This window comes from Salvelinus fontinalis, chromosome 36 (genome assembly GCF_029448725.1).
Source record: "Salvelinus fontinalis isolate EN_2023a chromosome 36, ASM2944872v1, whole genome shotgun sequence".
Classification (NCBI taxonomy): Eukaryota; Metazoa; Chordata; class Actinopteri; order Salmoniformes; family Salmonidae; genus Salvelinus; species Salvelinus fontinalis.
Genome location: NC_074700.1, coordinates 9,703,578 through 9,730,373, shown reverse-complemented (window position 1 = coordinate 9,730,373; position 26,796 = coordinate 9,703,578). Strand labels below are relative to the sequence as shown.

At 41.7% G+C, this 26,796-nt stretch overlaps 1 protein-coding gene across 6 annotated transcripts in view; it reads right to left on the bottom strand.

Moving 5' to 3' along the window:
• Positions 1-3,942: 3,942 nt before the first annotated feature.
• The window catches only part of LOC129835191 (multiple PDZ domain protein-like), a 71,697-nt gene continuing 48,843 nt past the window's right edge, over positions 3,943-26,796 (bottom strand). For 3 of the 6 annotated variants that reach the window (XM_055900626.1, XM_055900628.1, XM_055900627.1), the window contains 24 exons: positions 26,503-26,613; positions 25,019-25,126; positions 24,133-24,195; positions 23,531-23,602; positions 22,632-22,788; positions 21,137-21,333; positions 20,768-20,859; positions 20,033-20,108; positions 19,742-19,822; positions 17,792-17,884; positions 16,653-16,727; positions 15,515-15,671; positions 14,822-14,970; positions 13,907-13,990; positions 12,442-12,635; positions 10,487-10,634; positions 10,075-10,161; positions 9,689-9,782; positions 9,508-9,548; positions 8,553-8,675; positions 6,937-7,041; positions 6,367-6,476; positions 6,146-6,269; positions 3,943-5,988 (listed from right to left, as the gene is read on the bottom strand). In XM_055900626.1, coding sequence (XP_055756601.1) covers positions 5,842-5,988; positions 6,146-6,269; positions 6,367-6,476; positions 6,937-7,041; positions 8,553-8,675; positions 9,508-9,548; positions 9,689-9,782; positions 10,075-10,161; positions 10,487-10,634; positions 12,442-12,635; positions 13,907-13,990; positions 14,822-14,970; positions 15,515-15,671; positions 16,653-16,727; positions 17,792-17,884; positions 19,742-19,822; positions 20,033-20,108; positions 20,768-20,859; positions 21,137-21,333; positions 22,632-22,788; positions 23,531-23,602; positions 24,133-24,195; positions 25,019-25,126; positions 26,503-26,613 — 2,688 coding nt within the window. In that variant the 3' untranslated portion in view covers positions 3,943-5,841. The remainder of the gene's footprint in view (positions 5,989-6,145; positions 6,270-6,366; positions 6,477-6,936; positions 7,042-8,552; positions 8,676-9,507; positions 9,549-9,688; positions 9,783-10,074; positions 10,162-10,486; positions 10,635-12,441; positions 12,636-13,906; positions 13,991-14,821; positions 14,971-15,514; positions 15,672-16,652; positions 16,728-17,791; positions 17,885-19,741; positions 19,823-20,032; positions 20,109-20,767; positions 20,860-21,136; positions 21,334-22,631; positions 22,789-23,530; positions 23,603-24,132; positions 24,196-25,018; positions 25,127-26,502; positions 26,614-26,796) is intronic. The other 3 variants (XM_055900629.1, XM_055900630.1, XM_055900631.1) reach the window with 3 other exon arrangements.

The window sequence follows — 26,796 nt, the reverse complement described above, 5'->3', positions numbered from 1 at the left end:
AAAAGTCAGTGATGAAATGACAAGTTATTACTTCCAGTCAGAACCTCATATTCCAGAATTTCTGATGGAATTTTAAGGCAGCATTGTTCTTTTTTTATGGTGCTATCTTTGTTTATGGTTCCAAGATTTCTAAGATACAGAAGAACAAAATTGACAATAAAATGATTTGGATAGCAAAAAAGGGAAGTTTTCCCACTTGGATAGAGGCAATTGGTGATTGGAGTATTTGTTTACATTAGGCGGTTTTGAAAAAGGAAACAAGATGTCACTTGGTTTTGTAGGAGATTACTTAGTTCTGGGTGTCTTGGGGTGGTTCTCCCATTGAATTCTGAGTCAGTAAGCACAGACAATGCCTTAGCTTAGCAATAGCATGACAGCAAACAACACAAACACACACAGACAAAAACACACATCCCATAGCTCTAGCCACAGTAACAAGTCACACTTTTTGACACTCCAACACTGTGAAGAGAAAAACCCTGCCCGAGACCTCTTACAAAGGTTTCATCAGGGGCGCAACTTTGGTTTTAGAAGTGGGGGGGACATAACCTGGCAGGCAGTCTGGGGGTCCTCCCTCAGAATTTTTTAATTCTAACAATCTAATATGACCTGTTTGGGGCCATTTTTGGGTCACTTGTTATAAATAAGAATATAATACGTTTCTAAACACTTCTACATGAATGTGGATGCTACCATGATTATAGATTGTGAATAACGATGAGTAAAAATGTTAGACGCACAAATATACCCCCCCTCCCCAAAATGCTAACCTCCCCTGTTATTGTAATGGTGCAATGTTAGCATGTCCTGGGGGTATGATATTTGTCAATCTAACTTTCTCACTCATCATTATTCACGATTCATTCAGGATTATCTGTAAGTGTTTAGAAACATATTCTATTCTTATTTACAATAAAAGTGATTCCAAAATGACACAATACATTATTTAACATGAATTTCTATTGGGCAAAATAATCTGAAACACAACCAAAACAGACAGCAAATGCATCCAAAAAATGTGTAGTCACAAGCTTGATGTAGTCATTGCGTGCTATGAATGTGGGACCAAATACTTAACTTTTTACTACTTTAATACACATACAAGTGAATTTGTCCCAATTCTTTTGCTCCCCTAAAATGGGGGGGACCATGTACAACAAGTGCTCTAAAATTCTAAACGGTTCACCAAATATGGATAAAAATACCTTCAAATTAAAGCTGACTGTCTGCACTTTAACTTCACAGTCATTGTTTGATTTCAAATCCAAACTTTGAGTATAGGGCCAAAAGAAGAAAAAAATGCTTCACTGACCGAATAATTAAAGAGGACACTGTAATTCCTATCATAGGCCTAATAGTAATGTAGAGTTATTTTTAGTTGCACACAACCTTGAAGCGCCCCAACCCAACACACCTCACTCATCTTTAGGATCTTAGTGAAACATTCATTATTGGTTTCAGGTGTGTTAGGCCAAGGCCAGAGTGACAACCAACAGTACAGCAGACTCCCAGGGCCAGGACTGAGCAGCTCAGCAGCTAGGGATTGCCTAAATAGGTATCTCCCCTGACGTGAGCATGTTTTCAATACAGACTCCGTTTGTCGTACAGTATTCCATATAAGGCACCTAGACCTTATGAAAGTTGCACAGTATACCTTTAATCTTGTAATAAATACAATTTTGTGATACATAACTTGACATTTCTGACATCAATTTTGACGTGGGAGGATAACCAACCTTCCAAATAATGGCAATGCATTTCTTAGCCGCTATAAATGCTAGGTTACAGTTTCTTCTGATAACAGTCTCCAGTATCAACATTTCCAAGCAAACAAAAAACAGGGAGAAGGGAGAATCTGTAGACATGCTGAGATAAAATAACACACTCTTTGCCAGAATTCATCCAGCTTTCACAAGAGCATAACATATGAAAACATGTCCCTTTTGTGTTTTACACCTCCAGCAGAGGAATAACATTTCTAAGTGCCTGATATTCAGTTTCACTGGCATATAGTACATTCTATGGATGGTCTTAAACTGCAGTAATTTATGTCTGAGATGATATGAACATGACTGGGCATTCTAACATATCTGTGTCCATACGTCATCATCAATAGTCTCCCTGGTCACATTTTTGTTTTACATGTTTTGTGTCATCAGCAAAAGCCTCTATCAACCCTTGATACAGTTTGGAAATCAATTTTAGAGGTTTGTCAGACTGCCTTGATAAAGTACAGTAGTTTCAATCTTTGAAGCTTCTGGCTTGTCCAGTGTTTGCTGCACAGAAATAATAAAGTGTTGCATCTGCAAAAGTTCACCTTAGCGCCGTCACAAACTGGTCTTCCCTGGTTGCCTGACCCTGCTGAGATGTCTGTTACCATCTGATCCTGCTCAGATGAGGCATGACAAATAATGACTTTGGTGTACATTTAAACATTCAAATATCCAAGAATACCATCAATGGTTCAATAATGGAAATGACCATCATTCACAGCTCCCAGACTCTAGTCTACCCATCAACTCAAGATAAATCTTTGTATCCATTCACTGGTTGTTATGATATACTGCAAAATTCACCTGAGCTCCGTAGACTGGTCTTCCCTGGCTGTCTGACTCTGCTGGGACACTGGTCACAATCTGATCCTGCGAAGACATGATGAGCATAGTGTTGTGTACTGACTGTGCACCATGACAGTGAAGCCTGTAGAGCTGTTTATACCTTGTCAGTGTGAAAAGTAGGGAATTCGCTAGTGAAACTGAAAGCTCAATAACTTTATATTGCTATACTGACTCTGATAAAACCTCACATTGGGCTGTCAAAAGAAAACATCATAACATTTCAATTTCATTGTTTGATTCAGGTCTAGCTTGATTGAGGCAAAACTAATGGCTAAGTTCACTAACTAAGTTCACTAATGTTAGCCAACTTTTGGCTAGATCTAATGGTACACCAACTGGTGAAAACGAGTTGCTTTTACAACTTGCTCGCTCTGTGCAGGTGTACGTGTGGTCCTAAATCCAGCCAGCTCATTACACCAAACAGCCTACCTGACCGCTCTGAGGCGTTCGCATGGTCCAAAAGCACACAGATGCCTCTTTTTGTATCACAGTGCAATTATGAAACTGGGGCGGACAAAAATGCAATTTCAGAACATGGAGGGGGTCACATCCCTCCCGTCCCCAGTGAAAGATGCTGCCCTGGGTGTCACCCTTTCATCCGGTCCGCTTGACTTCCCATGGTAATCGAACACTTGTTATTTCTTTAAACTACTGTAGCTTAAGAAAAGGATTTCATGTATAGGAGGACTTCACACAGACCACGTGCTATACTGTGAAACAGCTGTCTGTATGGACATCCTACAGTAAATCTAAACGAACAGAGACCCATTCTCTACTCTCACTCTGAAAAAGCTCCATAGAACAACCTGGGTTTGTTCATTTGGGCACTTATCCTAAAATCTTTGCATTTTGCAACAGAAAAGGAACATTTGTTTCACATTGGAAAGGTCTAGGTAGTCAATTCTCTTCCATTTGGTGGCTAACGAACATGACTATGGATGAAGTAACTGTATTATGTATGACATTAACATCCTTTAGATATCTAAGAAAGTATCAGATTTGATATCCTATACATTTTCTGCTTAGATGTGTGGGTTTGGAGCCATTCCCTTTAATCTTACAGTAGGTATAGCCTCTAGCTAATAATATATCAACTGTATAAGCCACATTCGCACCTCACATCCTCACGAATCCTGAATCCACAAGATATATATATATTAGTCAGATGTGCAGGTCTTGTGTGATGTCGTAAGCCTCCAATAATAACCACCGCTTGGTGGATATTCTCAATAGAATTGCCATCAACTGTTACATAACCAGTTAGACACAGTAATGAAAAGCCTATGGACTCTATGACATTACTCAAATAAAACCAATCAATAACTGGGGCTTGAAGGTAACTTTTATTAACTCAGCCTCTGAACAACTCAATACTGTGCTGAATGTACTTAACTAAGTACACATGTATTGTAATATAGGATCTTAATTTGATCACCCTGCTGCTGGGAAACTTTCCTGCAGGACATTTTAAATGTGTAGTGCATTTGAGGATTAAAAAGGCTTCTGAAGTTTGTAATTTCCACTTGGAAACCCCTACAAAAATGTCCATTCATTATAATCCACATAATAATTCACATTTCCTGTTACTGCAGGATTATTTTCCTGCTGTAGCAAACTGGGTCAAATTAAGACCCTACATCTGTAAGAGTGTGACTGACGCCATGTTAAAAATGGGATTCATTGTCGTGAAACTAGAACATGGGGTATCTAGCTAATGGTTTGAAATGAATTAGGAAGCTCCAACCTCCTGGACAGCCCAACAGTAACACACTTGATTCGGCTAATCGTTGTCCATTTTGAAAACGGTCAACGGTTGATTATGTGAAACAGGTGTGCTAGCGCTAGGTTTGAGCAAAAGGCTGCAGTAACTCTCCAGGTTGGAGACAGCTGAGATGGACCATATAAGCTGGTTTCCTTCACCTACTATCATATTATGATAAAGTATGGTCATGGCAGACAATGACCCCAAAAATAGGTAATACTTGAACGGTAAAATACTGTGAAATAAAACTTCACATCTGCATTAGCAAAACTACATTATATCTCATACACACCCATCTCCTTTCCCTGAGTGTGTGACCACGCACACTTAGATACTTGGTCTGTAGAACTTCTGACCAAGAAACCAAAGCTTTGAGATCATTTCACTCCTGAAAAGGTGGTTTGCGTCACAAACAAAACGTTATTCAAATGTTATTCAGTCTAGAGTCTAGACTTAAATACGACAGTGACTTCACTATAGAAGAGGATGGACAGCAGTTTACAGTAGCATAAGCTTTAAATAACGGTCTTATTCTACCAATATATTTCAGATATTGCTTAAAAGGGCTCTTAACCCTAAATATCATAACACAGTCCATGTCTGAGCATAGAAAACTAGAGTATAAAAGATCTGAGCCACATTGTCCAGTGAATATTTCAGTCTACCTGCAGTAGCTTCTTGTAAATACAAATACTATGGATCACAGTGTTTCTCAATACAAGCTTACATGCTGACCACACTGCTCATGTCGCGTGCACGAGTGTTGCAAAATAAATGTACACATACCTGTTATTCAATCAATGCACCCACCCTGCTTGCGCGCAATAGCTAGCGCCTGCGTGGCCAGACGCTAAAATAGAAGTTGGTTCTATGTGTCAAGCTCAACGCGCTGCAAGTCCTGCCTCTTTATCCTCATTGGTGTTTAGGGGCATATACCCATGTGGGTGATTGAAAGATGAACTGACGTCCACACTCCAGTCGGTTGTAGTAATGCACAGTAAAGTTGGTTGCCAACCGCTATATAAAGTCCAAAGAAAAAGAAGCCTGAAGAAAGGAGGAGAGATGACGAGAAACTAATTTGGTTTACTGTTTTATCTGTCGGAGTAGAGGACCTTGTGCATTTCAGGTAAAATAACAACCCGATGTTTATATCCCGGGACAAATTAACTAGCAACAGCAAGCTAGCTAGCTAAATTGCCATAAATGTTTAATGCTTTTCGACCTGTCCACAAATTAATATAATTGGTTCAGAGTTTGTTTTGATATTTCAACCAATAAGGTGTCCTGATCGCTTCTGATGTGGGTAAACAAAATCAACGTGCGCGCGTCCAGTTTGGTCAGCATGTTAGAGTTTAGGAATGGGGTTGTTCACATTTCAATACATATACAGTATATTAGGGTGTGTGTCTACACCAAGGTATGAGTCTTTGTCTATGCGTGTAGGGTGAGGTGTGAGTGTGTCTAGGAGAGCACAGTGAGGGCAATTGTTCCCTTGGTCCTCTTCAGGATGCCCACGGCCTCCTCGTGGGAGACCCCCTCCAGACTCTGTCCGTTAACAGCCATAATCTGATCCCCCCGCTTCAGACGCCCGTCCTCTGACGCTGCTCCCTGGAGAACAGACACGCCAGGTTACCACACAGGTTACCACAATTACAACTGTCATAAATGTACATTCAAAAGGAATAGATTTAATGGATTTAACATACTAATACTGACTTGCTCTATTAAAACATAATTTTGCGAAAAAAATGAGATTTCCCCTAACCTTTCCAAACACGGTTTTCACATAAATGGGCAGGTCTCCATGTGGGCTTCCAAAGCCACCAACAATGCTGAAGCCCAGGCCATCTGGGCCCCTGGCCAGGGTAATGGTCTTATATTGAGGAGGTCTGTAGGATGCAGAGAAATGTTTCTCAGGCCTTGTACGGGTTTGACAGAAACAACAGGTGTGTGTGTGTGTGTGTGTGTGTGTGTGCGCGTACATACCCCAGGTCGTCGTGGAAAATGCTAGTAGCAGTAAGGCTGGAGAGTGAGAGTCCGGCAGCTGTCTGCTCCTGAGACGGGCCGGTCACTGTGGTATCACCCCCTGCTACCACCTGTTGGGTTTTGTTGTTACAAGACAAATGATACATGAAAAGGTCTTTTAGTTTAGTTTAGTTTGTTCAGTTCATCAGCTCATTTTCGAGCACTGCAATATAAAACAATTTCATCATCAACATTTACAGACAACTTGACGTAGATGACAGCAAGCACATAAAACAAAACAGAGCTTTATACTGTACATGCTCAAGCTACCGATAATGCATAATATATCAATTAAGGGTAGCTCAATCTCCACAGTACGCACCCGTGGATACAAGACTATAGTGATCTTTTAGCAACAATGCATATACAACGTATATATGAAAACCTCTACTTCATCAGTATACCTGTATTCACAGTTATCACTGATGAAGTAGAGGTTTTCAGATATGCGTTGTACTGTAAATGCATTACTGCTAAAATACCAGTATAATCTTACTGTAGTTGGGAGAATGACGTTAGTCTTTCACTGACCTGCAGCTCGATGGTGCCGGTGGCATTCTTCAGCAGGGTGACGGCCTGGCTGTGGCTCATACCCTCAGTAGCGGTCCCACAGATACTGACGATCATGTCACCGATCTGGAGGGGTCACAGAGAGATCACAAGGTTAGAGGTTACAGCATGTGCTAACCCCTTGGTCACAATGTTTGTAATACCGGTACATTTGGGTTAGAGACAGCAACTAATACTAAATCAATCCCTTAATCGTTCCCTAACCCCATACCTCCTAGGAATAATCTAACAAAGATGTATTTAAGGCATTGTATTGTAAACTAACAAAGACGTATTTAAGGCATTGTATTGTAAACTAACAAAGATGTATTTAAGGCATTGTATTGTAAACTAACAAAGATGCATTTAAGGCATTGTATTGTAAACTAACAAAGACGTATTTAAGGCATTGTATTGTAAACTAACAAAGATGTATTTAAGGCATTGTATTGTAAACTAACAAAGACGTATTTAAGGCATTGTATTGTAAACTAACAAAGACGTATTTAAGGCATTGTATTGTAAACTAACAAAGACGTATTTAAGGCATTGTATTGTATGCCACTAGCTATTATTATTACTACTATGTGTTTTACTTTTATATTATTTCTCCATTTTCTTTCTCTCTGCATTGTTGGGAAGGGCCCTTGAGTAAGCATTTCACTGTTAGTCCACACCTAAAGTTTGATTTGAAGGGGTTAGCGGAAGGAAGATAGTGGTTTGTGCTGATAGAGCATATTGATCATGCATTACTGCTCATTAGCTGGCCTTCAGCCAGGAATCATAAAGCAATATATTATAATAATACTGACTTAGTAATGATAAAATAAGATAACTGATAAAGTTCATGTAGGCTAAATCTAATGCAAGCAAACCATATTCAGTATTTCTAAACCACTGCTTTGTGTTTCGCATGTTTTAGTTCACCCATTCTTCTTGTTCTTTTGAAGGGATACCAACATAGATATTCTATTCAAGACATCCACACAGTCCCTCTATTCTGTTACATTTTATGGGCTCAGTGCAGTATAATGAGATTTATGGTCTACTATTGTCTGCTGCCAGTCTGTCTGTGGGGGCTACAATGGTCAGTTTGTCTGTCCTTCTGCAGGAGGCCATAGGCCATCGCTTTCAGCTGTAAAGGCCCTCGACACTAATAGAACCAACCTACGTGATGACTTGAGACTGACTACAGGCAGTATTTAGACTTGAGATAACATTTTCACGCAAAGATTGACCAGAGTTACGTGCACAAATCTGAATAGCCCACTGGCCAAAATGAACCAGCCACAAATAAAGGAGGAATACACCTACTGTAAGTGGAAATATTCTAAAGTTGACTGAAACCTGACGTTTGTGCTTGCATTTGGTGAATTTGTACAAACTTTCATCGATACGTTAAAACTCCTTGCTGTTTGATTATTTGTAGCTCAAAACGAATCTCTTTCTCTCGTTTGGGTGAACATTTAGTGAATAGATTCCATGTGATTAGCTGAGTCTGACTTTCCTTGAGGGTCCTTGAAGTCAACAAACAACATAGCCCACATAACCCATATTCTCTTGATCAGGTCCCTACGGCTGCTGCTGTACCAACCCACCTTGAGTTTGTGTGTCTGGGCAGCGAGGCCGGTAGGGTTCATCATGGCGATGAAGATGGGCACATCGCCCAGGGGACTGCCTACTCCACCCGCAATACTGATGCCCAATGAATCAGTGAGACCCTATGAGGAAAGACAACCAATTACAAAAGTACTTCAAAATCACTATAATCACCTCACAGAGACAAATAAAATACCTATTTAAATAGTGTTAAGCTGTGCTAAGCTGACATGTGAATTATTATACGATGGTCATACTATGGATAATTTAGCTATTTGATTTGGAATTGTGTTACCCCTTTAGGTACCAAAACAATAGAAATAATTATTTGATAAAATATTGAATTTGGCCTTTACTACTATAGCCCTGAGAAACACACTGAATAAAACATTCATAAATGCCAAAAAAAGAGTAAAAAAATAAATCATAAGAAACAAAGGTTTGAAGTGTCTGTCCTATATCTATGAGATATAAGAAAGCGCAGGAAATATTTGGTGTTTTTTACACATTATTTAACCCTTTTTTGGGTAGGCACAAAACTACCGCCAAACTGTACTTTCATTCATTTTTGTAAACAGGTGCTGGTTACCTTCAGACGAGTCCCCTGACACCTGTGGTGGTCAAAGTGCAAAATGGAGACCACCTGTTCTGAGTCGCCCCTTTCTATAGTGGTCATAGTAGTTTATAGGTCAAACCGTTAGGAGGCTACAGAAGTTTTCGTGAGAAGACCGATTTTCGGGATGTCTCAAGGTCTGACAAACAGCGCTCTAGCTCTGCAGATGCGGAAGTGCGACATCGGCGGATTGAAAAACAGATTACTCTAGCTTAAATTGACAGATTTTTTTATTATGTAACTTAGATTGACACAATCGGCATGTTGCCAATAATACAAGGACAAGCTAAAAACAGATTTGTTTTTCGGTATAATTATAAATATTATAAAAGAAAGCTGACCTTTGTGAATTCAACACTTCTGATCTGCTGGTGGTCCAGTGCTTTATAAAAGAGTAAACAAGAGAAAACAAGAGTAAACAGCCAAAATGAATCGACACAAATGAGACCACGACATGATGGCTAGCTTTAGCTTTCCAAACAGCTAGATGTTTATCAACTAAAAAGGTCTTAGACTCCTGACTTGTATGTTGTACGCTGTCACAGTCCATCTGGAGGCTACCAGAGGAGGCTGACAGCGAGTGAGGGGTCACCTTGCAGCTGCCCGTTTCACTCATCTACCCAAACACAAGGAAAGAGAAACGTGAAATGAATGACAAATTGCTTTCCTTTATCTGAACTCTATTTTGGGACTAAGAACTACCAATAGGATATAGAGGAAGGAAGAGATCCAGGGAGTATTCAGTGAGTTGAAATATATTCAGATAGAACTGTAATGAATAGAACTTACAGGGTGTCTACATGGGTCCTATCTGTTAAAAGCATTTCTATCTGAACATTCTGTAACATTGCTCTCCTGAACAGGTCCCAGGATATAATTAAGGTTCAGAAAACAAAATGGCAGCTTACCTGACTGCTCTGTGAGAACCTTCTCTCAGAGTGGAAGGGTCCGGCTTTAAATCTGCCCACCTCCATCACTATGGGTCCCACACCACACTGCAAACACACACGTGTAAACATACAAACACATAAATAGCTTTTCAACCAAACAAACCATCCAAAGGAGAGATGCTAGGGATGTATTCCACACCAACCGGACGGAAAAGAGCCAATACATCACTCATTATACATTTCCTTTTTAAATACATTCATTATCTATCCATATCAACAATTTTAATTTGAGACAACAAAAACCCAGCCTAGTCCCAAATCTGTTACCACTGTACAGCCAAAGCCTGTGGTCATATATCAAGACGGCACCAACAGATCTGGGACCAGGCTTTATTTGACCCAGCTTCCCATGGTTCCTTCATAGGTTCACCTTCAGCAGTGCAGCCACTGACTCCTGGGTGGCGTTTCTGACATCCTCCTTGTTGACGGACAGGATCTGGTCTCCCTGCATCAGTCTCCCGTCACTCTCCACCACGCCCCCTTTCACTATGTCCGACACAAACACCCCTGTGTCGTTCCTGTTTGTGGATAGAAACAACATATGGGTTAACCAGGGTTTATGTTGCGTTAGTGTGAGTGCTTGGTCTCTGTGCATGTGTCTGTCATTTGTGTGTGAGCATTTTGCAGTTAGGATTCAATACCAAATCAAATGATGTATTTTAAGTGTATCTTTTTTTGTGTTGTTCTAAAGTGTTGTATTTAACTAATAGGCTCTCTCTGAGGACAATAAGGTATCTATCAATCTATTAGGTAAAAATGCTAATCAAATGCCTGCCTCCTGCTGCGGTTCAGGTGTGGCGGTTCAGGATCTATAGATATGTTAAGGAAAAGCAGGTTCCAAAGCAGGTAGGATGACCGAAATACACTGAAGGCAGACCCAGGTAAAAAAATCCAGGGTATATCTACCTTGGTGTATGTGGGACTTATCTATACATCTATCTACTAGGGCAAGGGCTGGGTATCTTTGGGATTTTTTTCTTTTCCGATACCAGTTCCCGTTCAGACTCTTCAATTCGGTACCAGTTCTAGTAGGTTTCCTTTTTCGTTTCCTATGTTGAATGAAGAACACATTTACATCTTTAAATGCCTAATCTTCCTCATTGTATTCTCTTCATTTTCTTTCTAGAACAAGTGTATTTTAAAACAAGTGTTGGCTCCCCCCTGTCACCATTGATTTAACTAGTTTCTTAGCAAGTATAGCAACTAGTCAATACAATGACCAATGTTAATCACTGAGATGGGAAAGGTCAAACACCTTGACCCACAATGCTAAATAACCTGTGGCCTGCACACACACACCAAACAATCCCCGTCATCACTGCAGGCCTGACTCCTCAAATGTCTAATTGGCTCAGGCAAACAGGAGAAGCATGTTTCACACACATACACACACACACACACACACACACACACACACACACACACACTGGTGGTTTCCTGAGGTTTCTCTGCTGGGGCCATTCCTGTGCTGTCTGTCTCCAGTGAGTTAGGGCTAGAGGTCACACACCTCTGACACCATGTGTTGAGAGACCCTCAAGCGTGTGTTGTTATCTACTGGGATAACACACTGAGGATGGCTCAGCATGACCTTATGTGAGTCTGAATGAGTCAACACATTATTTAAACTATGTCCAATAATCTAATTGTGGTCTAAATAAAAAAACAAGATGAGTTGATTACTTGAAACAAGTGTATTAGTGCTGGGCTGGAACAAAAATGTGCCCCCCCCCCTTGGGGTTCTCTATGGTGTAATAGGTCAGAGCGTGACTAGGGGGGTTTTCTAGTTCTATGTTGGTGTGTTTGTATGGCTCCCAATTGGAGGCAGCTGAATATCGTTGCCTCTAATTGGCGATCATACTTAGTGTGTTCCTTTTCCCACCTGCGATGTGGGATATTGTTTGTGTTTAGTGCTATGTGCGCTACAAACGGCACTTTCGTTTATTTATTTGTTTGAAGTTTCACCTCAATAAATATGTGGAACTCTACTCACGCTGCGCTTTCGTACACTCATTATAACGAACGTGACACTTTTTGACCTGCACTGTTGGAGCTCCAAGCTTAAGAATGTCACTGTACCCTGCAATTACATCTGCGACCCTGTGCATGTGACAAATAAACTCATCTAATCATCCTAGCAAAAGAGAGCTTCTCTCCAACATCTTTACGGTGTGTACATTTTAGGACATCCCTGTTTATGGTGTACATTTGAGGATATCCAAACGTACGGTGTACATTTTAGAACATCCCTGTTTACGATGTACATTTTAGGCCATCCCTTAAATGTTTTCAGTCAAACGTCCCTATAAGACTTATAGGTTCGAGTACCTTCTCCCCACGATGCTGAGGCCCAGGCCCTGGCCGGGCTTCTTGTTCAGCTCCACGGTAAAGGCATCCCACAGGTCCTCCTCCTTGTACTGAGCCTCATCCCTGAACACGCTCAGACGCACCCGCTGAGGGGTCTGCCGTAGCACGCTGATAGCTTCGTCGTGAGTGGCCACGCGCAGGTCAATGCCATTCACCTACGGAGATGGGGAGGGAGAGGGATTAGAGGGGGAGAGAGAGATGAAAGAGGAAGGGATAGTGAGAGAGAAACAGATTTGTCAATATAAAATGTGGCAGCAAGGGTACAATGGATAGCATGTTATATTCTACCTATTTCTAGAAACACTGTAGGCCCAAACACACTGACAAACATGAATATTGGTGAAGAATGTGAATAATGTAACATACAGGGTCAACAGCTAGCATACATGTCTGAGGGTAGGCCTATACTTAAGTATAATTATACTTACATTTTGAAAACCTTTTCTAATAATAACACCACAATGTACTTAGTTTAGAGCTGAGACCTGCAACCTATTTTAAAGTGATGCTAATGATTTTGTACAATTTCAGCCAGTAGTGTTGAAAGTAGCACACACGAGCCAAAACGGGTCCCCGAAGATGGTGCACAACGTCATCCAGTCGTATTATATGATACGTCCTGCAAATTATTATTATTATTTTTTTTTTTATCCTGCAATTCGTATGATATGTTACAAATTCCAATTTGTACAATATGTTCAGAATTTGTAAGTGCTTAAAATCCCATTCATCCTCTTTAAGGGTCCATATCAACGGGAAATAGACCATTAGCGCTAGCATAGCCATGTATGGCTTTTCTCATAGCAGACTGAAATGGGTCCCTAATGACGTTGGTGCTGCTTGAGCCACAGAATGGGTGGCCACTCTCTCACCCTCCCCCTGACCCTATCATGAGCAGTATGAATACGGCTTAGCTGGGGGCCCAAAGTGAATTACTGAGGTGGGGCAATTAAGTCATAAGAGTATATGTGCTGGTGTGTGTGTGTGCTTGCATGTATTGAAAGGGGGTTAAGTGAGATGCTTCCAGCCCCATTGACTGAGTTGCCATGACTAACGGCCCCAGTCACACCCATAGTCTATAACAAAGCAAAGGGCAAAAGAGTTAAGCTGACTATTAAGATGTCATTCTATATAACGTCATCTATACATATAATGACTATATATACACCATTCATTATCTATATTTATATAATTTTAGATGTAACATTTGAAAAATTCTTCTTCAGATTCTATGAACCAAATCCTATCTTAAGAGTCACTTAGTGATATGAATGCAGTGTTATACTAGAGTGTGAAATACGTGCCTATATGATCTAGGATCAGTTTAGCCTTTTATATCATGAGGAATATGATTACAGGGATAGGAGGAGGGTGGAACTGATCCTAAATTATGAATACAGGCCCCTGTTACGTTACATTCCATTACCTCCAGGATCTGATCCCCAGCCCAAAGTCTCCCATCCTTGGAGGCAGCTCCCTCCTCATAGACCTCGTGAATGATGATGGTCCCCTAGAGAAAGAGAAGAAGAGTGTGAGAAAGGGGGATACTAGAGGTGTGTGGCACGGTAGGAGGGAACTAGAGGTGTGTGGCACGGAAGGAGGGAACAAGGAAAAGAGAAAAGGAGAAATAGAAGAGGGAGGGAGGAACCAAGGTGAAACAGAGAAATAGTCAAATAGAGAAATGAAGAGAATAAAATGACAATGTGAAGGAGTTCAGGAATACATGAGAGATTAGAGACAGAGTGGAACAGGTTGACAGTAGCTAGAGTCTGTGTGTGTAGGTGTCTATGGGGGGGGCTCATTCTCAGGTCAAGGGTCACATTCCAGGATATTGTCTCCTGTGGTTGAGGACTGACTCAGCACACGGGGGGAGAGGAGGAGCGGGGTGTGTGCGTGTGTGACAGACTGCATTATTTCCTATATTCCTTTGCCATTCCACTGCCTCCACAGCTATTTCAGACCTGGGATAATACTGCCAGCTCTAAAAGCACACGGAACCAAAGACTTCTAAGTTGGTGGCATATCTTTTAAGTTTGTATTATTGTGTAAGTAGTAGTGGTAATTTGTCTTCACGTAATGTTAGTGGGTGAACTTTTACTTGTTTCTTATGTATTGTTATAAAATATAGAATTTGACAAAAACCCAGTGTAAATTCTGATTTAAAGCTTCAGATAAATCTATGGAAAACTAACCCAGATTCTTTGTCTGTATCTGTCAGTTTGGAATCTGTTAATTGGGATCCAACAATCATTCTGTCATAGTTTATTCAAAAATACAAGTTTTGTTATTATTCTACAATACCCACAGTCATCACAGAGCCACCTCTGGCACTCTGACCTACCAATAGAGTGTCACAGCCCCCCACGATGCTGAGGCCCAGGCCCGTGTGGCCTTTGGAGATGTCTATGGTGGTCTCACAGCCGGGGATGATGGGACAGGTCACAGGGTCAGATGAGGCCAGAGTGCCAGGGGTGGACGAGCGACTTGAGCCTGATGAGAGAGTGGGAAATAGAGATGAAAATATTGAAGAAAAGTTTTCATTTTAGCCTGGTCCCAGATCTTTGTGCTTTTAGCCAATTCCTCAGATTATTATTGGCATGCTATTCAATAAGGCAATGACAAAACATAGAGTTGGCTAAAGCACCTATTAACTTGATGGCAAGCTAAAATCAGACTAGAATATATTCAGTCACTGTAAAACTAGAGGCTATATTAATACTATATTTGTATACTGTATCAGTTTCATTCTTCATTGTGTAAATCAGCAGAAACTTATTGACTAACAATCACAGACGTGATTGGTTTGCCAAGTGATTGGTATTGAAGTTGGGGGCACTTGCCCTATAAGCATATCACTCTGCTCTACCTAACTGAGTGAATCATGCTTCATTCAGATTTTGAGTTATAACTAGCACCAATATTTAAGTTATGTAAAAGAAATCTTCAGCTAAGTTGTTTACGTTCAATAAACCCAAATGCTAATGATGTATGGCATTGTGTATTTTTGTCAACACATGACAAGCTGTTTACTCACTCCTGATCGGCTCTGACTCGGGCTGGCCCAGGTTAGCCATGTAGATGCTAGGGAGGCTGGTGGCCTGATCAGTATAGTAGGGGGGGAGGGGCAATGACTCATTCGTGCAGATTGTCAACTTCACTGAGCCTTTGGCATTCCCCAGTAGAGAGTGGACCTAAAACGTAGGGAAAAAAATACACAATTGCATAGTCCCCAACAGATGGTCTATCAGAGATGGGCAGAACGTCTGTTACATGTATTTGAAATACGTATTTGAATTATTCCTGAATATTTTGTAATTTGAATTACACTCGGCTGAATATACTCCAATGCGTTTTGCATTTTCAAAACACAAAATACTTTTCTATACCATTTTTTAAATAGCGGTTTAGTTTGCGGCTACCTTTTAACCCTGCATTGGTATCAGAAGTCTGATCGCACTATTTGTGTGATAAAAGAGTCTGCTAAATGAAGTAAACATTAATATATATGTAAACAATTGCAAAGCATGCTGAGTATTATTCTAATGAGCTCAGCCCCAAAACAATACCGTGTGCTTTGCAGTTAATTTTGGCTTGTTCATTTTCACATATACATTTAGGTCATTTAGCACACACAGAATGACTTGCTTAACTAAGGTAGTTAAACACAACATATCACAGTCAGAGCAAGTAACACGTTTTTGTAACCGTTACTGAGAATGTTGTTGCTGTTCGGGCTAGCTACAAATGTGTTCTTGTATTTTAATACAAGTTTATTTTTGATATATTGATCTTTATGGTATTTGGCATATGTATTCAGTACATTTTGCCCATACCTGTGATCTAAAAATGTCAAATTAACACACAACAAACTATGTCAAATGTATGTATATGTAACATTTATTTTATTTTATAAAGTAATATTACATTTACATTACATTTAAGTCATTTAGCAGACGCTCTTATCCAGAGCAACTTACAAATTGGAAAGTTCATACATTTTCATCCTGGTCCCCCCGTGGGGAATGAACCCACAACCCTGGCGTTGCAAGCGCCATGCTCTACCAACTGAGCCACACGGGACCACAATAAACACTCAACAAACTAATCAAATTACTATCCATTAAGCCTGGTCGTAGGGTGTGTCTAAAATTTGCTGCAGAGGCAGATCTTACCCTCTCCACAGTGTAGCCCACCACTGGTTCATCCTCCACAGCCAGCAGTTTATCTCCAGATTTGATGCTGCCGTCCTGCATAGAGTAATACAGGACTGGTGTTAGAGAATGTTTTTCATCTTGAAATATATCCATTCAATTAGCATAACATGTAGGATGTCCAATATTATTTCTGTCCAGCATTGTTCTTTAAAATAGCTCCTGGACAGCTACAGGGTGTGCATGCTTTTGTTCCAACCCAGCACTTTATTGATTGAACTAATCAAGGTCCTCTTAGTTTAATCAGGTGTGTTAGCACTAGGCTGGAACAAAAGTCTGCTCACCTTGTGGGTCCCCAGGACCAGGATTGAAGAAGAGGCCTATACAGGACACCTGTTTGAATCAGGAGAGTAAGACAGAGTGCTATACAGAACACCTGTTTGAATCAGGAGAGTAAGACAGAGTGCTATACAGGACACCTGTTTGAATCAGGAGAGTAAGACAGAGTGCTATACAGAACACCTGTTTGAATCAGGAGAGTAAGACAGAGGGCTATACAGGACACCTGTTTGAATCAGGAGAGTAAGACAGAGTGCTATACAGAACACCTGTTTGAATCAGGAGAGTAAGACAGAGTGCTATACAGAACACCTGTTTGAATCAGGAGAGTAAGACAGAGTGCTATACAGAACACCTGTTTGAATCAGGAGAGTAAGACAGAGGGCTATACAGGACACCTGTTTGAATCAGGAGAGTAAGACAGAGTGCCATACAGGACACCTGTTTGAATCAGGAGAGTAAGACAGAGGGCTATACAGGACACCTGTTTGAATCAGGAGAGTAAGACAGAGTGCTATGCAGGACACCTGTTTGAATCAGGAGAGTAAGACAGAGGGCTATACAGGACACCTGTTTGAATCAGGAGAGTAAGACAGAGGGCTATACAGGACACCTGTTTGAATCAGGAGAGTAAGACAGAGGGCTATACAGGACACCTGTTTGAATCAGGAGAGTAAGACAGAGGGCTATACAGGACACCTGTTTGAATCAGGAGAGTAAGACAGAGTGCCATACAGGACACCTGTTTGAATCAGGAGAGTAAGACAGAGTGCTATACAGGACACCTGTTTGAATCAGGAGAGTAAGACAGAGTGACATACCTTTCCTGCTGGTCCTTTTTCAGATATACTCTGAATCACCACCCCATTCTTGGGGTCTTCCTCACTGAAAGTGATGCCGAATCCACCCTCCTCCTTGAGTTCAAAAGAGATAATGTACTTGAATTTTCTTCAATACCTCGCTGTCAACCATAATTATAGACACAGTGAATCATGCACAATGACACATTAAACATGAACAAAGCGAGCCATTGATAACCAGAAACGTCACAATGTAAGAACGGTTTGTTTTGTAAATTGTGAGGCAGTTTGGAACATTATGGTTCTAAACTCAGCAAAAAAAGAAACGTCCCTTTTTCAGGACCCAGTCTTTCAAAGATAATTCGTAAAAATCCAAATATCTTCACAGCTCTTCATTGTAAAGGGTTTAAACACTGTTTCCCATGCTTCTTCAATGGACCAAAAACAATTAATGAACATGCACCTGTGGTAGGCAATTGAGTTCACAGTAATGAAAACTTAGGACACTAAAGAGGCCTTTCTACTGACTCTGAAAAACACCTAAAGAAAGATGGCCAGGGTCCCTGCTCATCTGCGTGAATGTGCCTTATGCATGCTGCAAGGAGGCATGAGGACGGCAGATGTGGCCAGGGCAATAAATTGCAATGTCCGTACTGTGAGACGCCTAAGACAGCACTACAGGGAGACAGGACGGACAGCTGATCGTCCTCGTAGTGGCAGACCACGTGTAACAACACCTGCACAGGATCGGTACATCCGAACATCACACCTGCGGGACAGATACATGATGGCAACAACAACTACTGCCCGAGTTACACCAGGAACGCACAATCCCTCCATCAGTGCTCAGACTGTCCGCAATAGGCTGAGAGAGGCTGGACTGAGGGCTTGTAGGCCTGTTGTAAGGCAGGTCCTCACCAGACATCACCGGCAACAACGTCGCTTATGGACTCAAACCCACCGTCGCTGGACCAGACAGGACTGGCAAAAAGTGCTGTTCACTGACGAGTCACGGTTTTGTCTCACCAGGGGCGATGGTCGGATATGCGTTTATGGTCGAAGGAATGAGTGTTACACAGAGGTCTGTACTCTTGACCGGGATCGATTTGGAGGGTCCGTCATGGTCTGGGGCGATGTGTCACAGCATCGCGCACGCACGCACACACTTAAAATGACTAAAACCAAATCGAAATTGTGTAGAGATGATTATGGACCTACATTCATACAGTTTCTTGACTGTGTCCAACTTAATAATCACTTAAATTAAAGCTAGACAGTCAGGGAGCATCGGAAATAATAATTAAAAAAAACGATGGCCAGGGAACTTTCTTTTGCTAATTTTGACGGCAAGGAAATATAATACATTTTCATTACGTCCCGCCAGACCTCATCGAAGACCGAATGCTGCCCCCGGGGCAATATAGAAACAGGGTGGTACTATCTGAACTTGACCAATAAGAAACACTCATTTTAGTTTTCCATTGCAAAAACGGTTTGCTAGGGTGTGCCCTAATGAACACGACCCAGTTCTACTCAGCATCTTGAAACGGCATGATCTTTTGTTCCTGGGGACTGAGAGGATGTAACAGAAAAGTATGTGTCTGGTATGTGCCCATACCAGATGTTGACTTCATATCGTGATCCTCTAATAGACTATTATATAATAAACCATGTGGACAGACAGCTAGGCTGAGACTCCCAACCAGGTGTTTGGCTTGTCAGAAGACCCATTAAACTAGAATAGGTTCACATCCTCTTTAGTCTCTCTGTCCATCCTGCTCTCTCTCAGTTCCTAGGGTATATTACTGTCCTCCCTCTCTCATTTCCTTCCCTCCCTCTTGTTGCAGCCTAGTCAATTAGAATAGAGAATAGTCTCCTTTTCTCCCTCTTTCCCTCCCTCTCCCCATGAAGAGGTCTGAGCCTATGTTAACTGATAGCAGAGCAGCATGGGAGAGTCTCAAGGTAACTCACCTTCGGCAGAATGACGTGCTGCACATACTTGAACACGTCGACATCGATCGCCGAGGGTACAATGGAAGTACATGTTTCTAGCTGTGAGAAAATGATTAATAAGAGATTGAAAGAGTAGAACATAGAGCCTTTTCAGTCATTGAGCTGCTTCATACCCTAAGGCCTTTTTCAAATCAGAGAAACTATCTACACATAGACAGGATGAATGGGAGACCGTGTGTGAATATGTGTCTGTTTGTGTTCCTGTGTGAGAAGGGACATTTCATGTGTGTATGCATGTGACATGTTTACCTCTGTCTGGGGCTCCAGGGGGTCTCCATGTTCCCTCACTGGTCCTACAGCCATCTGGTTCAGAGCATCTGTGTTCCTGTCCACCAGTCATAACTCAAGAGTAAATCACTAGTCACTGCTTCAGGACACATCTTTCTGTCTGTCTGAGACCCATAGCTCATGAGTGGGTCGCAAATGGAACCCTATTCCCTATACAGTGCACTACTTTGGTCAGAAATAGTGAACAATGTAGGGAATATGGTGCCATTTGGGACGTATCCCGAGTCTTTGAACCACAGTCTAATTGAGGCTGTCAGTTGAGTTAAGTAGTGTGTGTTCCTGCCTGCCTTATTTTGGTCAGATTTCTTTTGGCCTGTCATAAGTAGCTGGACCGTTGGTTTTCCATGATCATGTGACCTTACCAGGAATAACGCAGGATACAATGGAAGGAGACATCTTGGAGTATCACGTTGCCTGTCTGCACTGGTATCAGTTTAGATCAGTCTTTTGTAACACCACAGCTCCCTCTACTGGGCTTTGTATGGTGATGTTATTAGGCTTAAAATAGTCCTCTGCTATTGAAGGGGCTCAGCTACAGAATATGTAAATTGTTTTGGTCATTGTAAAGAATTGGGATGAGTGATTATATTGCTTTATGCAAGGCAGAAACGAGTTGAACTTAATTTGAAAATATACATGGTGGGGGATGGGAATAAAGACTTGTGATACATTTCCTTTGTACTTCAAGTACACTACCTGATGAAAATGATCTTGACCTTCGACGGAGCGCTTTTGATGATGGAGGAGGCATTCTGGTGACTCCGCCCATACAGAATCTGCCCGTTGATCTGATAGGGTGCAGAAATGAACAATATGGAATTTGTTACTACTGTCTAACATACCGCATTATTCAATTCAGCAACTGGCATTCGTTTTGCTTCCTTCGTGCAAACCTTAGATCATATTGTGGAGATTGGATATCAAATCAGAGAGGAAAATCTAAATCGAGACATAATGTGATTTAGTACATAAAACCCAGTAATACCCACCAGGCACCAACTCCTGGTTAAAAACCACCCATCTATAGCGTCGGTGACCACTAAGTTACTAATCCAAGCTCCTTACCTCCAACAGTTCATCCCCAACCACAATGCGACCATCTTTGCTGGCAGCGCCACAGGGGTCAATCCAGACCACAAACACGCTCAGGCGAGAGCGGTCGCGGTTGCCAGCCAGACTAAGGCCCAGGCCGGTCTTCCCTTTCTCCAGCTCAATCATGTGCAGCAGCCCCGGGAGGCTGCCGTAGCGCTGAATGATGCTCTCTGTAGAGAACAGTGGATAGATTGAAATGAGTCGAACCACTGAAACATCATACTGATGAATGTGAAATGATTGACTGTATAACTGAATAGCTTTCGTAACAGTGTATGGCATAGATTTGAGCTGGATAGATTTTATTGACTTGCTATACTCATACAACCAAGCCATGAATGGAAATTAAACAACTTTTAACAGAAATCATAGTCAGTGGTTCTAAACTAAAGGATCACATCAAAATGCAAAGTCATACTCAACACATCTCACAATATAGTCAAATATGTCATGGTTTCAACTTACAAAGACACTGCCAAGCCTAGGTTTGTATTGATCCTGACAGACAGACAGGCCTCTCTCTATCTCTCAGTGGAATGGCTAGTATTCAGAGGAGACCATGTTGTTCTGGGCTGAGTGCCACAGACTGTACTGTACTGTACCATCACTCCTGTACTAATCTCCCTGACTCACCTCATCAATCTGATCCCCACAGGGCACACACACACACACTGCACACACACACACACCAGGGGCCCAGTAGGGACTATACTGTCCATAATCAGAAGAGCCTGAGGCCCCGTCCAGAAACCACCCCTTGCCCTATCCCCTAGGCACTGCATTTTGAATAATTGGATAGGTATTCTATGATTGTGCTAGCCTAGTTCACTTGCCTTGGGAGCCTAGCAGCAAGACTTAGTGCTTGAAGTAGACTGAAATAGGTGCCTGACCTATTTTGGGTGTGCCGGTGTGTTCCGGCCCAATTCATGCACTGGCAAGACAATGATTGCACAGATCAGGTCATGTTTTTAATGCAATGTGGAGGCCCTCTAGTGGCCACTAGGTGCTAGCACACGGGAGTAGGTAAACTAAGAGGGGGCTGGCTGAATCCATGGAAACAAACCCTAGTGCCTATCCACTAGGCAGTGGTACTTCATGTTCATCTGAAAGGATTTGATAGGTATAAACAATATGGTAGTAGCTGCACATTGCTCATAATGAATTTGTAAGACTTTCACCTATCATATATATTCAGTTCTATTCAAGTGCCTAGGGAGTAGGGGCTAGGAGTTGTTTCTACACTGGGTCCATCCATAGTCTTGTTCATTGTATAATGATCCATAATAACAATATGAGAACCCAGATAACATAATTAGTTAGCCAACTTTGGTTCAATGAGTGACCTTTCATAAAGAAGGAGGAAGTTGCCCTTATTGGTCGGCTTTGAGTGCCCCCGCCTCTTGTGGCCAATGGTTAGGATTAAGGGGAGGGTAACTGTCCCTAGATCTGTTCATAGAGTCAAACTCACTCCAGCTGTAGCCAAACTCATCCTCGCCTTCCGCCTGGGCCTGTCTGTCGGGAATCTCTGTCAGGGTATCGGTGTCTGTCTCTCCGACGTGGGGAACCACGGGAAGGGAGAGGTGAGGAGTGGTGGACGATGTCTTTCCCGCTTCCCTCTTTAGTGGCTGCCACATCACAGAGGTATCAGTACAATAGATTTGTAGTGTGGCAAAAAGGCAGATAATCATTTTGTTTCAGTGTAGCAGGTTTAGCTAACTACAACCTAAAGCCATACTGTTGAGTCGGTAAAGTATGTTTTAGTCACTCATCTGCAGGTGGACATTTTCAAAATGGCGTCACCCTACTTTTTAGGCAAGTATTTTTTGTTTATTTGACTAAACTGTTATTTGACTAAACTGCTGTAAGCAAAGCATTCCATTGACTCAAGTCAGAAGTAGTGTATTTTTAGATTAATATTCAAGACTGAATATTAATTAGGATTTGTTTAATAACAAAATGTTCCTTACTGATAGAATTCAATTCAACCATTGTCCATCTGATAACACATTCAAATGGGCACTTACCTTATGAAGCAAGTGCAACACAATCCAAGACAAAACTTTAATTATTTTGATAAATTTAGGCAAATTAAAATGCATTTTGATTCAGAATCAAAACATTGCATATTTTTGCAAGAGATTAAAATGGGCAAGTTTCAATTTCGACATTTCAATGTTCTATTTGTACCAACAAAACACAAAAAAGAAAAAGGTATTCAGATAGTTTTAGTGGAAATGTGTTAGGACAGCATGTATGCATGTAAGGCCTGTCCAATATATGAGTCTCCACATATATTCCATAACACAACCGTACGAGCATACACGGAAATAGAAGGGGAAAAGCACGACAACACAAAGACCCACAAACCTTAAACGGAGTAGGAGTGAAAGGGTTAGTTGGGGAGAGGCGTAGGAATAGTCTACTGTGACTCTCAACCTCCTACAGAGAACAGAGAAGAGTCAGAGACTTTCAGTGAGACAGACAACGAAGGACTAGGACAACATTGTGAAACTAAGGGCAGAAACTTCACTCCACCGCTACGCTGGAGAGTGTGAGTGAAGTTCTAGGTCTACTAAAAATCCTAATTTGATCAACTAAATAAGATTTATCCCAGGTGTCTCAAACTCGATTCCTGAAGGGGCATGTGTATTCAGTCACACATTTGCTGGTCATGATGGACTTGACAGGTGAATAGTTTAATGTACATGGATGTAAATCATTTTGGCATGAAAAAGATGTACACAAAGCCCTGCGGGAATATGGGTTGAGACTTCTACGACAATACAATATCAAGTTACAGGCATTGTTCCCTAAGGTTACAAAACCAGGGCCCAAACACTTCAAAATACTTTCCTTTGGTTTCAGTATGGTGGAACCAATGAAATAGTCCCACAAGTGCAAACGCTGTGCTAAATCCAGCGCACCTCTAGTATTTGACATAGGTCTAAAGGTTGCATAGTGACACTGACCTTGTCACTATTGCGCCGTGCCATGGCCGCCGCTCTCTCCTCGTTGGTGTCCGTGGCTGAGGACTGTCGTGTACAAGAGGGACGGAAACATGAAAAATACACTGCTAGGCATTGCCATCAAATGTCATAATCAGCAAAGGCTGCATTTACAACGGTGAGGCATCATACTGTATTTAATTGGTGAGACTTGCGTGGGACAAGTAAAAGCATCCAAATATATTAAAAACATTTGTTTGAACGTAACAGAAAAAGTAGCCTGAGTGAAACTTCAATTGTTATTGTTTTTCTTCATGAGTTGTGGTTGTATTGGCTTGGCTACAACAGATTATGGATTGCCCTTGGTCAATGTGGGTACTATATACACATTGGGAAAACTAAAATGATGATGTGTTCAGTGAGGTAGGCAGCCTGTTATCAATATTCCACCCAGGCCTGACCACCTCTCACCCAGGAGCTGATTTAATATATTCTGCCTGCCAACTAGAAACCACCACAGCAACATGCAGTGAACCTTGTGGTTTGGGGTACGTGACATATGAGCTATTTTAGGTTTTCCTGTTCCTTGACTCTTCCTCAGTTCACAAAACGTTATGAGCCGGTATCCCAGGCAGACTGGGATATAGACAATATATTCTTGGACTCATATGCGTGTTCAATGGAGATTCTCCACTGAGCATGCTCTTGAGTTCATTAATAGAATTAATCTGGGTCTGGGAAACTGGGCCAAAGAGAAAAAATTCTATACAAAGAGTATATTATACACTGTAGGATTGAACCCACCACAAAAAGCAAACATTGAGCAGCAAAAGAAAGCAGTCTACATGAAGGAAGATTGGACACTGGGTCGCACACACGCACACGCACACACGCACAGAGACAGTCTAACCTGAAGCGGAGAGGCAGGAGATAATAAGCTGGCAGAGGTTTGATTAGTGGGTCGTGGGTTGGATCCGGGGTGGGTGTTTAGCCGCAGAAGAAAGGGTAGGGGCGCCTTCTAAAAGCAACACAGGGGATCAACAGCAAGTCAAGGATACAGAAGTTGAAGGAAATTAAATGTGGCGGCAGAGCCCTGACAAAAATGTTATCAGGTGTCCAGGAAAGAAGGGAATAGACAAGAAAATGTTCAAAAGGAAAAACACCTCTGGAGTCAAATTATTCAAAAATGAGTGACTGGTAATGAATGTCCTCGAGGAGACTCATTTTCTTTTCAAGAAAATCAAAGTGGAGCTCTTTCTTAGAACCAAACAATAAATGTTTTAGAGAATCCTTAAGGCTGCTTTTGGATTATTCACCAGTGACACAGAAGAGTAGAAGGCCTTAAAGGGGAACTGCTAGGAAGCATCATTACGATCTGTAGGTAGGTCCCAGTGGCACCATTTAAAAGAGCAAGAGCAATACATACCTGCCCGTAGCAGTTAACCTTTGTAGCATATAACGTTTGATCTCTTTTTTCCCCCTGGATGCACTCAGATTCCAATTTTTATTTGGGTCTCTTTTTGCACGTTTCTGTTGCATGCACATACAGTAGCCTATTAGAGAGTCTGAAAACTTCTGTATGGAGAGATAAAGCAACAGACTCTACTGATGTGCATAGAGAGAGATAGAGAGAGGAAGAAAGCAATACAAATAAACAGAGAGAGCGAGACAGAGCAAGAGATTACCTGGCACATGTGATAAGGCAAGCATTTTAAAGCGGTGCTGTATTTCTCTATGACTGGTGACGAAGCAGGGCTACAGTGGGACTCGGGCTGAGGAAGAGGTGCATGCTGGACTGGTTAGTTGAAGGTTAGTGGAAGGTTACGGAAAATGTCTGGAAAGCTTCAAACATGCATGAAAATGAATGATTGTAAGTCGGACATCAAGATATGTTGGCTATTGCAAAGCTGGAAGCAATTTCAGTAGGATATTAGTTTGTCATGCTTTTGGAGCCTAATGGCGCTTTCAAACCAATGAAGATGATGCAGACAAAATACAGTCAGTCAAATGTTTTGAAGTTTCCGTTGAACTTTTAGTGAAATGAATCCTGACAAGGAGTCCATCAACGAATTGAATAATGAGATATAGATAGCTACTGTAGTATTTGTTGGATACAGGATGGTTAAGTAGCTTTTTGAAGTTAATGTTGTGTTAAATGGGATAATTAATGGTTTGAGACTAGGAAATAAAGTATTGTTGTTGAAAGACATTAGCCACTTAGCTAGCGTGCCAACACAGGGCGTTAGCGTGCCAACACAGGGCGCTAGCGTGCCAACACAAGGCGCTAGCGTGCCAACACAAGGCGCTAGTGTGCCAACACAGGGCGCTAGCGTGCCAACACAGGGCGCTAGCGTGCCAACACAGGGCGCTAGCGTGCCAAGCTAGAAGGCTCACCCTGGGCCTGTGGATGATACTCTGGACGAGGAACACGACAGGGTTTCCTGCCCTGCGGATGGCCTCCACAGCCTGCTCGTGACTGGCATCTCTCAAGTCCACGCCATCCACCTGAAACATTCCAAAGAAACAAACAAGTAATTAATAGGTTTTTACTGTGCAATAACCATTTTGCCATGTCAAAGTAAATACATTCTACTGTTAAATACAATAAACATTTTTACGGACAGATGTGATACAGCCTGGAATCAAACCAGGGACTGTAGTGATGCCTCATGCACTGAGATGCAGTTC